At 34.9% G+C, this 19065-nt stretch overlaps 2 protein-coding genes across 4 annotated transcripts; both read right to left on the bottom strand.

Moving 5' to 3' along the window:
- Positions 1-5680: 5680 nt before the first annotated feature.
- On the bottom strand, positions 5681-9792 carry nitr4 (novel immune-type receptor 4). 2 transcript variants are annotated; one of them, XM_017470955.3, is made up of 5 exons: positions 8485-9792; positions 8290-8367; positions 7787-8137; positions 7180-7524; positions 5681-7070 (listed from the first exon to the last, which is right to left on the bottom strand). In XM_017470955.3, the coding sequence occupies exons 2-5, from the start codon at positions 8351-8353 to the stop codon at positions 6964-6966; spliced, it is 867 nt and encodes a 288-aa protein (XP_017326444.2). In that variant the 5' UTR covers positions 8354-8367; positions 8485-9792; the 3' UTR covers positions 5681-6963.
- Positions 9793-11865: 2073 nt separating this feature from the next.
- On the bottom strand, positions 11866-13693 carry nitr2 (novel immune-type receptor 2). 2 transcript variants are annotated; one of them, NM_001200094.1, is given in 4 exon segments: positions 12141-12316; positions 12430-12783; positions 13152-13508; positions 13654-13693. In NM_001200094.1, coding segments are annotated over 4 exon segments (927 nt in total).
- Between the last annotated feature and the right edge of the window lie 5372 nt (positions 13694-19065).

The following is a 19065-nucleotide window of genomic DNA, read 5'->3' as shown; positions in this document are numbered from 1 at the left end:
ATGAAATTTACTCCACTCAGCACCCTGTCCTTATTTATGAGTCTGTTCTAACTCTGTCTGATTGCTTGGCTGCTCTTTGACCTTTCTTTTGGGTAGTTCTGCCCGATAGCGTACACTTAATAATTTAAATCAGGTATGAAAAATTGACTTTTTCTTAAAATATTGTTTTTGATGCAGGATACATTCAGTATATCTTTCCAAATTTCCTCTTCATCCCACAATTCCTGCCAGATCTTAGTGACAGCATGTACTCAGCTAAGTAGGTTTACCTCCAAGATTTAGTCTGAAGACCTACCTCTTCACCAAGCACTTAACACTTAACACTTCTGTTAAAAATCCCTTGTCTTACTTTTTTTTCATGTTGCATTAACCTCCACCAGCAGGGTTTTATTTTGATGGTATTCTCTCACTCATTTTTAAACTAGTCTGACTATTCATGAAAAAGTTTGTTGGTGTCTGTTGGGGCAGTGTGTACGTGACAGTTTTGACAGAATATATCCCAATAAACTTATTGTTGTTGGTGTTGGTTGGCATCTGTCAGTGCAATATAAACAAGGCTTTAGACCTAATGAATTAACACAAGGATGTGTATTTCATAGAGAAAACAAACACTTCTGAATAAGTGTATTTGTTCAGTGATCTAAATGTAAATGTATATGTAAGCTCCATCAAATCTGAACTTTATTCAGGATATTTTTAGTGTGTAAGTAATCTGAATTTTCCTGCTGTCTGGAATGGAAAACCTGCATTTCTGTGAATCTCAAGTTACAAGATCTGTTTAGTTTGCAAAAGAAACTAAAATCTGGAACAAATGAAAGAGTATTTTATTATTTCAAATCTGAAATAGGACTAGAAAACACTGAAGGGTGACGCTGCATAGTGAATGTCATTCATTCGGTCAGCAGTAGAGAGCAGCAGTGCATAGCATTGGTTTACTCGGTATGTGTCTCTTGTGGTTTTCAGGGTCTCTGGTTTGGTATATTTTTTTCAAGATTGTTCTGCCACTGTCTCCCTTATAAAGCACCATGATGTCCCATACACAAAAATGTTTTGACCTTCACTTTATTGCCCACATACACAAATGACAATTTAGATTGATCTTTTTGGTATTTCTCTGTATTTTTACTTCACACAAACATAGAAAATGTTCTAGATTCCCCACTTTACTGCTCACATACTCTAGATTCATATTTTCAAATAAAATGTTATCATGTTTACTAGTTTTATCACAAAATCTTCAGTGCATATGGCACTTCTACCTATTTTACTTGGCATAGTCCTGCCAAATCCGCTGTTCAGATTGTGCTGTTAAATCAAATTGATTCTCTTATAACTAGACTATACACCAATTAGCCATACCATTAAAACCACTGACAAATGACGTGAATAACATTGATTATCTCAATACAATGAAACCTATCAAAGTGTGGGATAGGGAACACTCAGTTCTGGAAGCAGGGAAAATGGGCAAGAGTAAGGATATGAATGACTAGATGCCACCAACAAACGGGCCAGATTGTGATGACTAGATGACTGGGTCAGGGCATCTTCAAAACTGCAGGTCTTGTGGGGTGTTCCCGGCATGCAGTGATTAGTACCTACCAAAAGTGATCCAAGAAAGGACAACCGGTGAACCGGTGACAGGGTCATGGGTATGGCTAAGATAGAAAGGTGTCAGAACACACAGTGCATCACAACTTGCTGTATATGGGGCTGTGTAGCTGCAGGCCGGTCAGAGTTCCCATGCTGACCTCTGTCCACCACCGAACACCAACACATACTACCTACCTAAACAGTGATACAGACCAAGTACACCCCTTAATGGCAACAGTATTCCTTAATGGCAGTGGCCTCTTTCAGCAGGATAATGCTCCCTGCCACACTGCAAAAATTGTTCAGAAATGGTTTGAGGAACATGACAAAGTGTTCAAGGTGTTGACTTATCCTTCAAATTCCCCAGATCTCAATCCAGTTGAGTATCTGCTGTCTTGGTGCCAGATACCACAGCACACTTTCAGAGGTCTTGTGGAGTCTATGCCTTGACGGGTCAGAGCTGTTGGTGGCATCAGGGGGACCTACATAATATTAAGCAGGTGGTTTTAATGCTATGGCTGATTGGTGTATTACTTTCTCATCATTTTTAGAGCTATATATTTATGAAGTATGTGTGCAAGAAATTTCTTGATGTGAGAATGAATTTGATGATGCTTGAAAAATAAAATGCTTATAAAAAGTCAATGTTTTAAAAAAAAAGAAAAGAAATATATACATGTATAAAGTTAATGTAGAAGGAAATTATAATATCTGTGGAATACATTAAGGTGTTTTAGTAATGTTTTTTTATTAGATTGTCTGGTTGTTTAACAACACAATGACTTTTTTTCACTGAAAGTGTGAAACTCTTGTCGCCTTTGTGGGGTTTTTTTTGTTGATGCATCAGTCTTTCTCAGAGGTTGGAAAAGCTTAGCTCAAGGAAGGCTAAAGTCCTTCACACCTCAGTGTGTGGGTTTTTTGACCTGCTTTTTTATGCTTATGCTGCCAATGTGACCGTTTTACAGGAACCCTGTCACTCTGGGCAAGAAAACATGGAGGACACATGTCCAAGAGATTTTAAGATGGTCACAGCCTGTGTTGTGCTAAATATGGAAACCTAGTTCTTAACATACAATTATAACATATAATTCTACTGTATATGTAACCAATAAAGACTCATTATCATTATCATTATCATAAGCAAACAATAATTATTGCAAAAAACCAACATGTATAAAATCATCAGTACAGTGAATGAATAATATACTGTGCATATGAGGTGCTATGACATATCCTCTAGTAGTTATATACTTATGAAAGGTTAAACCTTCATACATCCTAACACATTGCTGAAAAATAATGGCTATCCAAGACCTCTTTGATAAAGAAGTCTGTTGGAAGTTACAGGGTCCACTGAACCTTACAAAAAAAACAACCCTTACCTTACCTGTCTGATATCTGCTCAGTTATCCTGAACTAACTACAACAGTACATGCCTTACACAGGCCAGAAGGAGGAAGCATTATTTGTACAATTCTTGTAGAAGTATTTTGTCAAACACTACCGATCACAACTTTTAAGTTAAAATTAACATTTTTTCATGATTTAAAGCAGCTCATCTGTCTTTTACAGTAGCACAGCCCTTGCGAAAAGAAATCTGGATTGATGGAGTTTCAGAGGGATATACGGTACTGCAGGCCATGCTGGTGCCACTAAAGGGGTTTTATGACAGATCAGGGTGTGACCATGCTTCCTGGGCATAATTTACTTTCAGTGAATCTTATTCTGAAAATACTCAAATGTCAAACATTAGTAAACACAGGGGACCAGCGCAAACTGTCTATATTGACTGCAATAGTACAGTTGCTACTAGGGAAATAGCTAATAGAGATCACCAAGCTAGTTTCCTTTCAAGCTATTTTGCATCATAAATAAAAGAGGCAGAATCTATCTAAGAAACCTACATTGGTTCTTAAACTGCTACTGTTTCATATGCTATGTTACGCTTATCAAACAGTATGTGATGAATGTGGTCAACAAACATGATTGGTTTGTGACCAGAGACCATTTTCAAGTTATTGTGGTACACAGGTGATTCCTTTGCTTTCACATTAATGGAGTGACATCCTGCATCTGGCTCAGATGCTCATATCGTCAACTCCAGTAATGAAAAATGGGGGATGTTGTACCTCTGACTGTTTCAGGGTTGACTGAATGCTCAGATCCCATCAGTGATATCATGAAGGCATGTCTGTTTGTGAATGTACAGTAGTAGTGACAAAAGCATGTGCACTCATCGTAAAGCATTGATAAGGTCCATGTATTTTCCTGCAAAGAGGGAAACTGTAATGCCAGATACTTCCTATCCCAACAAGGCTCCAACATATCAACATTCTCTACATGCAAGTCAAAACATTTGCACTGAGAGAGGAAGATCATAACCAACTAGTGTAGACCAATATCACCACAGTGCTGTTTTATGTCAACCACTAAGGGACCACAAAAATCACAAGTAATATATTGAAGTGGGAAAGCAAGCTCTGGAAGTGGGTAAATGTACACTTTGTCTTAGGGGTTGTCAAAATATTGGGCCTCTGCAATCAAAAAATTGTACATCCTGTCTCTGCCTGTAAATGCAGGGAGACTTCACAATGAGGTAGTTCTGCTAATGTGGCACTCCTGCAAAAGATTGGAAGTCAATCTGAAATTAGTCACAGTTTAATGTGATTCACAAACAGGACAGAAACAGACACTTTAGAAACCACACAAAACAACAATCTTATGGATTGATAAACAATTTGTGCAACTTGCCATATGAACCAGCAGAGCATGCTGACATAAAGACAGCATACAACCCCAATTCCGAAAAATTTGGGACAGTATGGTAAATCCAAAAAAAAAACAAGCAAAAAGAATCATTTGAAAATTCAGTTCACCCTGTACTACATTGAATACACATTGTTTGATGTTTTACTTTGTGAATTTAAGTGAATCCTTGCTCTTTAAGGACTAGGCCTTTTTTTGGAGGATCCTTATATACTATGATAAGACAATTGCCTCACCTGTTTTACATCACCTTTTATTTCTTGTCACATCACGTCACATTTCCCATCCTGCATGGCGGCTTACAAACATGGCCGCCATGGACTGCAATTCCCAGAACACTCACATTGACTCTAATCATGCACACCTGCATCCTATTCACAGCACTCACAACCACGTTGTATGCATCAATTTCAAAATAAATGTTCATCTTTAAAAAAAAAAAAAAAAAAAAAAAACATCAAATGCCTTGTCTTTATACATTTTTTTTCTTTAAATACAAATCAAAGTATATTTACAAATAACTTCTCTTTGTTTTCATTAGCATTTTCCATACTTTCCCACCTTTTTCAGAATTGGGGTTGCATTTATTGGCCATCTTTATGGCCAGTTATAGCTCAACATGGGCTGTCTGAATTAGAGACTGGAGTTCATACAGTACATGTAAATAATTACACATATAATAAATTCTACAAGGATTCATTTTGTTCCTAGCAGCATACTGTAAAGCTTTTGAATATTTACTGTAAAATGCATTCAGATGGATATCAATAATCAATATATTTGGTATAATTGGAAATAATAATTCTTTGTATTCGTATTTTACAAGAAACCATTTATTTGTATTAAATCATGTTCCACTTACACTTGTCTGATGCTTTAATCCAAACTGCTTATAAGTGAGGCACGTACAATCATGTTCTCAGCACTGAATAGCAATATATTTATAATTAGTTGTGTTCAGGCAGAGTTTGTGAATCCTAAAGCAATATTATTGCAGAAATCTTTTTTTATCCATATATGTATTTTCATACAGTATATGAGCTGCAAAACTACAAATCAGGTTTCAGGTATTTTCCAACTGACACCACAACCCAAATGGATTAACTAAGTTTTAGGGCGGGAAAAAAAAAACCCTGACTATATGCTGACAAAGAAAAGTGCTAACTGCAGCCATTTGTGCAAACATTTATGCTGGTCAAATGAACTTATCCACATTGACGCAGGTGGAGTGCCGAAATAGCGGATGTGACATTCAGAATTTGCTGGCGCAGTGGTAATGACAAAACCACAAGCTTCAAACTTGAGGCTGACACAAGCTGAATATGTTCAAAGGAATTCAATAGCCTTGTAAAATATACAGATCTATGCAGATTAAATAAACAGCAATAATAATAATAATAATAATAATAATAATAATAATAATAACAACAACAACAACAATAATAATAATAATAATAATAATAATAATAATAATAATAATAATAATAATAATAATAATAATCATAAAAACCTCTGAGCTCCACCATAAAAACGGACTGATTATCCAGAAGATGCAGACCAATGTGTTCAAATTTGGGAAATTCCCCAACTGAAATCTCATTGAAACCTCTTTTTAGAGTGGTTTCATTAAGTGTAATTGTGAAACTTTTTGTAAATCTACTGTGTGTCTTTGTCACAATAAGAAAGATCATGTTCTTGTTCAGAGTTCCATGGATAGGCTTCACTGACCAGGATAAAATTGTTATTGAAGCACAAATAATGCACATACAGAAGAACTCTCACCAAGACAACAAAATATCTTGGTGTTCCAAAGTCTGTGTTAAACTAGTTATTTGATGTTCGAATATTTCTTTGGATTTTTTCATTCAACAACATCAAAGATTTTTAATTGCAGTGAAAAATCAGCAGAAAAACATATATTAAGTGGGTTATAAATGTATTCACAAATATTTCAGCTTAATTCTTACAATATTTCAGCATAACTCTTTAAATATTTCATCTCAATTCTTCAAATATTTAAGCTTGATTTTCAAAACATTTCAGCTTATTTACAAAAACAAATTGAAAAAATAATTTATCTTCCAACATAACATATTATAGGAGTTATAGGCTGGTAAAATTTTCTTTGATGGTCGGATTTATAAGCCATTACAACTCTGCATGTAATTCTTAGCAATTTGGTGATTTGCTAGGTATTTTTTATGACTTTTAATAGTCATTAATAGTTAGCATAAATGTGTACAACATCATTTAATACTTGCAGTAATCAGGTTTATGTTGATGTTTTTTTCTAAAAGATAAAGTATATAATACTTCATTCTTGATGAATGATGAATAAAACATGTATCAATCATTTAAATTATAGCATGATTTTTTTTCCCTTAGTAAATATTAAATGAGATTATGAGGAAAGGAAAACAAACTTACATTTACATTTACATTTATTCATTTAGCAGACGCTTTTATCCAAAGCAACTTTCAATTGAGAAAATACAAGCAAAGAAGTCGAACTTAGAAGTCAACTTAACCTTACAATGATTTGTAAAAAATCATAAGCATAGTCATACAGCTTTACAAATACAGGCTGAAGGAAAAGTCCTTTGGTTAATGACCTATATAGGTACAGAGTAGACAAATAATAAAAATGAGGAGAAGCACAGCTGATCTTATGATGGAGAGAAGGACTAAAACCTCAATCTGAAAATGCGCATCTGCAAAAGGAAAAAAAAAGCGAATAAGTCTTGTTTGCATAGTTCATTTTAAGCAATTTATACAAATCATTGAAATAGTCAGTGTTCGACACTTAAAGGAGTGGTTCACCTTTGATATTCCGCTTAGCTTCATTCCCAAACAGTATCTCTCCACATGCAACCACAGCACAGTAGTAGGTTCCAGCATCAGAGACCCTGAGGTTCTTGGGAAGGCTGTAAACACACGTCTGTGAAGAAGAACTAGCATTGAAGCTTTTCTCACACTGACCACTGCTTTGTCCTTGAGTGTAAATGATTCCTGATTGAGAGTCTCCTAAGCCGTGTCTGAACCAGTGCACATTGTGATCTCCTGCACAGCGATCAGTGACGATCGTACACTGAGTCACAGAGTCTCCTGGCTCAACCATCTCAACCATGTCCTGCTGGACATGTGTCCGTTTTTTTAATGATTGATCTTAAGACAGAACAAATGCACAAAATTCAGCTAATAAGACAGCATATAGTTTTTGCAGTTGATATAATACATCGACATAAATGGCTAAATGATTATTAAATGATGAATCTCTCCAAATATTTTATTATCACACTAGCATACTATTAAATATAAATATGTTTCTGACCGAGCAGTTGCATTTATAAACAAACGATAGCACAGTAAAGCAGTGTACCTTTCTTTGAAAATGTCATCCATTACTAAACTTGTTAAAGCTTCTTACCTTTCACGATTAGAACGGTGCCTTGTCCGAATGTTATTTCATAAAGAAACGTGACAGCGCAGTAGTAAGTAGCTGAGTCTGATAGTTTTATGTTTGAGATGCTCAGATTAAAACTGGAAGGGCCGATTCTTGCATTAAAGCGGACGTTCTTTTCAAATATGTTATAATACTGTGCAGGTTGAAGCTGATATGATGTAGCAACTACATATGGCTTCTCTCCAAGCTTTTGTCTGAGCCATATAATTGTGGTCGTTCGCTGTTTTGTATATAGACACGTTAGCTTAACACTGCCTCCATCCTCAGCGATTGTTAGTGGCTCCTGCCAAACCTCCTCTTCAATGTATAAACAATCTGGAGTAAACCCCCCACCAAAAAAACAACAATAAATAAAATCATTAATCACTACGAAGACACCAATCTCTTCGCCTACATGTTATAAAATACCTATAATAACTGAACTTGTATATATTTAACAGTGAAACCTAATATCTAAGTCTACTTACCAACAGATGTGCACAGCAGGAGGAAAAAATATAAAATCATTTTATACAAGATTGAACTGTGCATAGTACAAATGCCTCCTGAAATGAAAAAGGGAGAATGATGAAGTTGGAAAAAAGCCAAACCCATCATATACTAATACAGTGAGACCAAAATTATTCACAAGTAATCATTCACGAAGCAAGATTTATACTCACAAAAACAACGGATGCCAGTAGCTGAAAACCCAATGTCTTCTTTCACAGGTGTGAAAAGCAATGAAAAAAAAAAAAACTCCGCTAAAGAATAAGACCTTCATAATATTATGCAGGAAGGATTTGGTTGACAGAGATTGGCTGCACACCAGGGGGTGACATGACATATTCATCTAGATTGATTTTTTTATTTGGGCCAGTTTGGAAGAGGTTACTCTGGAAACTCCTACACTGCACTTTTCTTTGTCTGTCTGTTTAGGTCTAGCCAATCTATTATACTTGAAAAATAAATAAATAAACACAAAAATAAATAAAATCTTTTCATGGTGATTAAACACAGATAATGGATATTAAACAAACAAACACAAACTTAAGTAGAATTAATAACAGTGATTGTGTTAATGTTGCCATCATTGTTTTGTTGGCACAGTGGTATAGCAGGTAACACTGCTCCAGCTCACAGTTCCAGGGTTCCCAGTTTGATCCAGAGCTTAGGTTACTGTCTATGCGGATCTTCACATGTTCTCCCCATGTGTGGGGAGGTTTCTTCTGGGATTTCTGCTTTTTCCTTCCACTTCCCATAAAACATTTATGTAAGTGGATTGGGTACTCTGAATTGTCCCTCGGTGTGAATGAGTGTGTGAATGTGTGTGTGTGTATTTTGCTCTGGCCTCTGATCCAGGGTTTAAGCCTGCCCTGTACACACTGTTCCTGCAATAGGCCCTGGATCCAATGGGATAACTTCCGGCTTAGTTTACTGAAGATGAATGAATGAATAATTGTCATGAATAGACACTTTTAATCCTTTTTTTGTTACAGTGTACTAGGGAAAATCTTTTTCTAATCCCATGCTATATTTTCACCCATAGAATCCTAAAGTGGTCATTTTAGGATTGTAAGACACTCAGGCCTCTGTATGTGAGGGGTTCTCAACTCCAGTCTTGAGAACCAATACCCCGAATGCAATGTTCCTACTACAAGTACACCTAATAAAAAATGCAGTCATCTAACAGCACAATCATGCAGATAAAGGTCAAGAGCTTCAGTTAATGTTCACATCTAAGAAGAAAAGATTTCTGTGACTTTGACTGTGGTGTGGATGCTGGTGCTAGATGGGCCTGTTTCAGAAACTGCTGATCTCTTGGGATTTTCACACACAACAGGCTCTAGAGTTTAAATAAAGTGTTACCTGGAATTACTACTGCTACTACTACTACTATTACTACTGCTACTACTACTACTACTACTACTACTACTACTACTACTATTACTACTGCTACTACTACTACTACTACTACTACTACTACTACTATTACTACTGCTACTACTGCTGTTACTACTGCTGCTACTACTAGTAGTACTGCTATTACTACTGCTACTACTACTACTACTACTACTACTACTACTACTACTACTACTACTATTACTACTGCTACTACTATTACTACTACTACTACTACTACTACTACTACTACTACTGCTACTACTACTACTACTACTAGTAGTACTACTATTACTACTGCTACTACTGCTGTTACTACTGCTGCTACTACTACTACTACTACTACTACTATTACTACTGCTGCTACTGCTGTTACTACTGCTGCTACTACTAGTACTACTACTACTAGTACTACTGCTACTACTGCTGATACTACTGCTGCTACTACTAGTACTGCTGCTATTACTACTGCTGCTACTACTACTACTGCTACTATGATTACTACTACTACTTCTGCTACTACTACTATTACTACTGCTACTACTACTACTACTACTACTAATACTACTACTGCTACTACTACTATTACTACTGCTACTACTACTGCTTCTACTACTACTAATACTAGCATTACTACTACTACCACTACTGCTGCTAGTCAATTTAACCTACATTATCTAGAAATCACAAAATATTATGCTTATGTAATATATTAATACACAAGTTTAGAAAATGTTTATCATCTTTTTTACACAGAGTAGTTTTCATCACCACTTCTGTCATTTCAATCAGATCCTGTGTATGAAGTAACTATTTTACACTTATTTAATTAACAGCTTTACTTAATTTTTTTTTTTTTATTTAAATATGTTTCAGCTTTAAAGAGAACTGGTAACACCCTACACTTTTTAGTTTAGGTGTGGTGTACAAAGTTCAAGGTGTCAAAAAGAGCTCAGTGAAGAGGGCTTTCAAGTGCATGAGGATGGATAGTAACACAATGTCTCACACAGTACAGTACACATCACTGAAAACTTCATGATCTTCATGAGAAGATGCTAAAACATGTAACTAGATCAAAGAAATGAAATAACAGATAAAAAAAAGTAAACAAGACAACAAAAAGGAAGTTCCTCCCATTGTCAATAACAAAAGAAGAAAGTTAGAGTGAAACACAAGATAGGCCTCCTATCTTTTGATAGACTTTACATTGTGTTATTTAAGCTTTCTAGTAGAGTAATGCTCCAGTGTGCTTATATTACCTATTTAACTTATATTGCTGTCATGTCTTTAAGGGCAAGACCATGATTCTCAAATGTGCACAGTAGAGGTAATTTGACTACTGAATTAAAATAATTGCGGTAAAATAAAATATATTTCTTGTTGTTTTTTTTTAGTACACTCAACACTACCCAGTTGGTTGTAATATTCATAATAAAGGATTTAATAAAAAGCTTAGCTTAGTAATAATGTAGTCAACAATGGAGCATGTGATATACAGTAGACATAGTTAAAAGTTATTTTTGTGCTATTATTAATATTAGTATGGTAATTATGGAATATTTGGCATATGTATCAACTAATTATTTCATTTACTGCAGTTTACTTAGTGCAAATAACTTGTGGAAAAATAGAAAATATTCAGCATACCCTGTATATGGGTTGAAAGTGGCTTAAAAATAACAAAACATATTAGTCTCTTCTGTTATCATTTGGAATTGTTATAATCTAGTATAACAGCACAATTTATGCAAACTGGATTAATGAGGATGTTCATTCATTATGAAAGACTAAATGTGTTTCATATTGTATTAATATAGGTCTCATTGTAAATAATAATAATAATAATAATAATAATAATAACACATGTATTAATTTAAAATAAATGGATATGCAAGGATATAGAGTTTGAATTAAAAATGTACCATGCCCACTTTCTGAATCTTTACTCTTTTCCCCCAAATTCAAATAAATAATATCTTGATCCAGGAACATTTTATCTTTCCATTAGATTTGTGCTCTTTGGTTTGGTTTTGTCTAATCAATGTTAGCTGGAAATCACACAACACATTATGGACCTCAGCTTTTTTATGATCTGCTGCAGCTTTATTTCATGATACCTCTGATATTTACAAGCACTTGGACAGCCACTCATGAAAAAAAAATAAGAAAGAAAAGATATTTTATTGGGTTACATAGCATTGTGATGTTGCATTAAAAGGGTCTTAAGACAAATCACACAGAAACATCCTTGCTGTGAAATTCACCACATTGGAAAAAATAAGTGGTTAGGTAGTTTTTTATTCCAATCAATTTTGTTGGCATTGTATTGACAAGACAAAATGCACATGAACAATGAACATATACTGTATTTATCAACTATTTAGTGCTTTAAAATTTGGTTGGAAAATTGCCACTAAGCAATTAATCTGAAGCTATTCTATTTTTCTAATTGAGCAAGATTTTTTTTTCCCTTGGTAGTCCTTCTAACAGAACACTTTGCTTTTTTGCTACAACAAAAGTATATCATAATTAGAATAACACAACACAAAAGAACAACACTTCTTACGATCGAAAAAAGCACCAAGGTTTGAAGGTTTTCAAAGCAAACCAGACCTGAAAGAGCATTGGAGAAACAAACAAACGAACAAACAAACAAAAACAACAGGTTTTTAAGTTAACAGGTTTTGTAAGTCAATTCTATGGGGGAAAAAACACAGAAAACCCACCTGTAATCTTCATATCCAGCTTAGTTCCATTCCCAAACAGTATCTGTCCACATGCAGCTACAGCACAGTGATAAGTTCCAACATCAGATGTACTGAGGTTTGTCTTGGGCAGACTGTACACACACATCCGTGTAAGAGAGCCAGCTTTAGGGTTCTTCTTACACCGACCATTGCTGTCTCCGTGAGTGTAAATTACTCCTGGATGAGATTCTCCTGAGTTATGTCTGAACCAGTACACACTGTGTTCTCCTGCACAGCGATCAGTGATGACTGTACAATGCAGAGTCACAGAGCCTCCAGGATGAGCCAGCTCATGCACAGGCTGCTGGAGCACAGAAAGACTATGCTGTGAAGCTAAATAAATGTTAAATGATTTTGTCAATATTCAGTTTCAGTGAAATATTGGGTGAAAAAATGATAAACATTACAGTAAAAGTATGGGAAATTAAACCAAAAAAATTTTTTTAGAGAGGGAGTTCATATGTTTCGTACACTTTTCACGTGCAATGTTTTACACATTGTTCATTTATTTTCACTCGTGAATTATTTTACATATGACTTTTTGTTGCGCTTTTTTTTTACACATGATTTCCACATTAATTTATTTATAACATATTAGTAACATTTTAATTTAAAAAATTTTTTTTTTTTTTTTTTTTTTTTTTTAATTCCATAAGAGACTAATTACAAATGCATCTAACATGAATCAACATCATAAGTACCTTGTACTACCAGCTCGGTTCCTTCCCCAAACTCCACTATGTTGGAATGAGCACTTCCACAGAAATATGTGGCCGAGTCCGAGAGCTGTAACCCTTTAATTTCTAGATTAGTTTTGCTTTTCTCATTCACCATGCTAAAACGAGCATTATTCTTGAATTCATGATGGAATGTGGCCTTTTTGTCATATTTGTAGAAATTGGAGATGAGTTTAGGCTTCTGACCAAGGTTGTATTTGTACCATGAGAAGTGCATGGCCATATCGCTTTCATAAATGCAACTAATGTTCACACTGTCTCCTTCTTTAGCAAAAACCAGACTGTCGTTTGACCGAAAATCTGTTTGCGTTTTGACAAGATCTGGAGAGAAAAAACACACACACACACACACACACACATACATACACACACAGACACACAGACACATACACACACACACAAAACAAGCAACTGGTTAACAAATTTTTATGGTATGATATGATAACTTTTGAATAATTCAACTTACGAAGTGGACAAAGGAGTAAAATGAATCCAGCAGTCAGCATTTTTTTTTTTCAGTTTCTTCACATAGTTTGTGACCTCTGAAGAAATGAAGAAAATGTGTTGGATAAACAGAAAGTTATGGGAGGATGTGCCAAAAGTAAGTGTGTCTTAAATAGAGGTACTTTTGTGCTAGTTGTGGGTATTGCCCTTCAGATATGTGGTAACATGACCTTCTTGTGTTCCATCTAACTTTCACACATGTGCAAAACGTGCATCAAAGCAGATGTATAGCAGGAAAATGACGATGTGATCGTGCATGTGTGAAACGGGTTAGCGTCAGTCATGCTTCTTTTTTCAGCTATGGTTTCCTTTTTCTATTGTTCTCTTTTTTATATCAGTGCAACTGACATTAAAATCACTTCCAGTTTCATATTCTTTACAATGCTTAACATTCAAAAAAGAAACAACAACAACAACTTTTTCTCCGTTAATTACGTTTTATGGTATGCATTTTCCCACAGACTTTTGGCATAAAGAAGCCTGTTTCTAAATGTGGCAAGGAGAATGTGCTTAGATTTATTCTGATTTTATACATATGGAGTTATAATAAAAGTTAATGAATGCAAACCTCACCCTCATACCTAACCTAATGGTCATAAGAATAGATACAAATTTGAATGAAACAACAACAACAACAACAAACATCTTACTCATGCCATCATTTTTCATATTCCAGCATTTATTATCACATACTGTACTGCACATTTAGCACAGTTGTGTAGCTTATGGGAATTTAAGATTTTTGTACGTCTCTGGTACAGATATGTTACTGGAAGTAACCGAAGTTAACATTTTATAATATTTATGTAGTGCACCTTTTCCCAGATGGTTGCAAGTAGCAAGTCAATACATATTGTATTCCAGGACTATTAAAGTCTTAGTGCTCTATTTTCATGCCATCATAAACATAATTTACTCGTTAAAGCAAGCATGTCGTTATTTAAAGTTATTTAGGTTGGGCTCAGCCAATATGCACATCTCATAAGGTCATATCACCTCTTCCAAATTTTAGGAACAATTTTGACTTTTCTATAATCTTCTTTTGATACTATTTAGATAATTTCATCATCAAGATGCAGGTGATATGATTGTACAAATGTGTAGCGTTGCTGCCTCACAACCCAGGGTTCCAAACACAGAAAAAGCTTAATTCTGTAACATAGGCAGATTTAATCACTGTAATATTTTTTTTTTTAAATTTGCTCAAAACACTCATTTTATATTTGACTAAAATCTACTCTCTGTTCTACTGGCTGTAATAGGCATCAGTGATGAAATAATGCTTATCTGTAGTAATTTGCATACAAAATGTTGTTATGTCAAAAGATTACAAAAATGTGAAGTAATTAATTCTGTGATTTTTTAATTAACTTCAAGATGAAGGAAAATGTCATAACAGGAAAGAACCTGTCTCTTGGACGTTCCACGAACTTAAATGTAAATATAACAGCGAGCATCAATTATCTGGGTTCAAGCACTTTAACAACTTTAAATGCATGAGTAAAACAATATTATGTATTATTCAGCAAGCATAAGGATTTAAATTGGAGATGAAACAAGACTATTTACCAGCAATTCCAGGTAATTTACCATAGAAATCTAGCGTTTTTATTATTAACATTTATAACTTTTAAAGTGCTCAATCTCTATAGAATTTTGCATGCTTCTTTAGAATCTTAAGATGCATGTGCTTACCTAATGTAATGAAGTTATGAGATTTTGTTTAGGAATTATAGGCTTTGGGGAACACTTCTTCATCCGTCCAAACACTAAAGTTCAACATTTTTTTTTCACAATTATTGATGTAGGAAGTCCAGAAAATTGTTCTAAAGTCCAGAGAATTGTACATTTTGAGGGTGAGTGAAAAATGTAGAACTAGTTCACAAAAATAGGTTTTTATGTAATCACAAATATTGAATGATTTGATTGACAACAATGGTTGTTGAGGCAAAGCTGTTAAATATTAGGAGGCCTAATATATTATATGAATAATGTGTGTACTGTATGTGTGAAACATTGCTTACTATACAATAATTTATACACATGTAAATCGTGATAGCGCCTCCTGGTGGTGTATTTAAAATACAACATTTTAACACATAAGTCATAATGGCCAATGCCCCAAATGACTGACATAGTAAAATCGGGTATAATTTGACTCGATATGCCTCACTGAATCTAAAAGTACCACTTCCATGATATACAGAAGTTATATGCAAAAAGAGCCATTTTTCATATCTTGTGACCAGTAGGTGGAACTGTTCCAAAACTGCTCATTTGCCCTCATCACATAGTTGTTATAAGACACACCAAGTTTGGTGTAAATACAACAAAGTGTTGTAAAGATATAACCTCATGTTCATCTTCGTATTTGTTGGCGCATTATGCGAGAAAGGTTTGACCTATCAAAAATATTTAACTAACTTTTGGTCTTGATTGTCTGATGATGATCTGAGCACAATTTCATGAAGTTCCAACAAACAATCTAGGAGGAGTTTGCAAAAGTTTTTTTTTTTTTAACCTCTCAATTGTGGAAATTTTTTTGCCAACCAATGCGCATTTGGTATCAATGTTTTCGACATGATCCATGGAATCTAAGCAGACTGGTTTCATGACAATAGGCTAAGGATATGCAAAGTTATTAGCATTTATATAATTAGTTATTAATTTTTTTCTAATGCTTTTTGACCACAAAGTGGTGCTGCATACAAACCTTTTGAGTACCTTCAGGGCATGGGTATGATAGGTACCGATATGAGGTATAGGTTTCAATTCTCCAATGCATTTGTAAAATACAGCATCTTAACTCACAATTCAACATGGTCGACGCCCAAAATGACCGACATAATAAAACTGGGTATCATTTGACTCGATGTGCCTCGTGTTTGTTGACGTGTTATATGTGAACAGTTTGGTCTATCAAAAATCTTTGAATAACTTTTGGTCATCATTGTCTGAAGATCATCTGAGCAAAAATTAGTGAAATTCTGACAAACATTCTAGGAGGAGTTCGCAAAAGTTTTTCAAACAATTTTATTCCAATGATATAAGACACTTGAGTCTGTGACAAACGGTTTAAAAATTAAGGCCATTTTTGTCTTTTTTTTGTTTTGTCTTGATCAATGTAGCGGCACCGTATGGGCGATCAGGGTGAGACTTTGTAGACTGCTGGAATAGTACCATCCCTCAAAATTTCAAGTCTGTAGGCCTTAGGCTCAACTCTAAACATCATAAAGCACAGTTCCTACATCTGTCCTTACCAAAACAGCCTACTGTAATGCTTTAACAAAAACCAGACCCTCATCAGACTGAAAATCTGTTTTTTGACAAGATCTGAAAACACACGCACACACACACACACACACACACACACACACACACACACACACACACACACACACACACAAAAAAAAACAAGCAACTTGTTAAATAAATTTTATGAAACAATAACTTTTAAATAATTCAACTTGTAAACTTTACAAAAGAGTAAAATTAATCCAACAGCATTTTTTTTCTTCACATAGTATGTGTGACCTCTGAAAAATGAAGAAAATGTGTTTGATAAAGAGAAAGTTATGGGAGGATGTGCCAAAGTAAGTGTCTTAAATAAAGGTACTGTTTGCGCTCATTGTGGTTATTGCCCTTCAGATATGTGGTAACTTGACCTACTTGTGTTCCAACTAACTTTCACACATGAAACAAATCTTTGAAGATTGTTATCTGTAGGTCAGCTGTACGGAACTGAATCATAGACTACATACAGTGTTCACCTGAAAGTACTCAAACGATTCCGTCCAAGATCCCTGTGTAAAATTCTGAGGAACAGCTGGAAGGACAATGTTCCAACACTAGCAGCTTGGAAGAGAACAATACTCCAATACTAAACTGCGTAACCACCATAACAATGATGCAGCAGCAACTTTTCTTCAAAAACAACCTCAAAAGTAGCTTGAGGAAATTCAACATTAGTCTGAACAACTGGTAAGAATTTGCCTCAAACAGAAATACCTGAAAGAAATCCATCCATGTTACATGAGTTGGATGTCTGCCATAACACAGAGAGAAAAAAGTGTCTGGCTCATATGAGCAAAAATTCAACGAACATCAACCACATCCACCACTCATACCTGTACACATTGATCCAGAACAGGCAGATCATCAGTCGCTAATGCCACCTGCAGACCCACCAGTAGTTGAGGACAGTAATACTGGACTCGAGTGACTGTCAGTGATGATGATATGTCTTTGTTCTGCAATACCTCCACATTCTTACAGATATGAAGATATTATAAACGGGGCAAATTTTTCCAGTGTTAACATGATTTCTTACCAGTCACACCAGTCATGCAATGAATTTGTAACTAATGTTAGCTAGTACCATAGTCTCTGCTAGTACTCTTTCAATGGAAAACTTAACTAGTAAGGGAAACAATGTAGCTTACTCTAAGCTAAATTAACACAGTCTAGCTAGCAAGTACCAGGGCTACATTAACAACTGTCTATGTTAGCTAATGTCATGTTAGCAAAAATGAACAATTGACTGTACAATATTTTTATAGTATGATGTTACTATGGCCCATGGCATAGGCAACATAAGTGGTTGTCTAGGGCGTAAAATGACAGAAAGTGAGGTTTTTTTTTTGTTTTGTTTTTTTTTTTTTTTTGGAAGTGTGCTCCCGTCTACCCACATATTGAGCACAATTTATATTATTCATGTTAGCCATTGATGTTTATTTACTATTTTGAAATTGCTCATTATAACTTCTTAAATTGCACGGATACTGTGGGCCAGTTCTTTGTTTTATTTAAGTTTACTGCAAGCGAAGTGCAGTGTATTTTTCTTAAAATAAAATTTTACTTCTATAATGTTGTTTTATTTTCAATTGCTTCTTGTTTTCACTTCACCAAAAAAAAAAAAAAAAAAACCCTCCTACATCTTTTAAAGGAGACCTTGATTAGGCCTGTAGTCTAAAGCATTCATAAATAGCAATCATTTAAGTTTAGGTATGTCATTTTACAGTCTATGCTCAAAAAAGAGGATGACATGTAAGATGCTAATTAGACTAACTAGCTAGTTAGCTTACAAACATCTACAGATACATTGAACTATACAGCCTACATAACATAAATATAATATTTATGTTAATGTTTATCATTATTTATGTTATATAATTGTGAATTCAGGGGCACGGTGGCTTGGTTAGCACATTTGCCTCACACCTCCAGGGTTGGGGATTCAATTCCCGCTGCCTCCCTGTGTGTGTGGAGTTTCCATGTTCTCTCCATGCTTCAGGGTTTCCTCCCCCAGTCTAAAGACACGTGCTATAGGCTGACTGGTATCTCTAAATCCTCCGTAGTTTATGAATGGGTGTGT

The sequence above is a fragment of the Ictalurus punctatus genome, chromosome 7 (genome assembly GCF_001660625.3).
Source record: "Ictalurus punctatus breed USDA103 chromosome 7, Coco_2.0, whole genome shotgun sequence".
In the NCBI taxonomy this organism is placed as follows: domain Eukaryota; kingdom Metazoa; phylum Chordata; class Actinopteri; order Siluriformes; family Ictaluridae; genus Ictalurus; species Ictalurus punctatus.
This window is presented reverse-complemented; position numbering and strand designations above follow the sequence as displayed.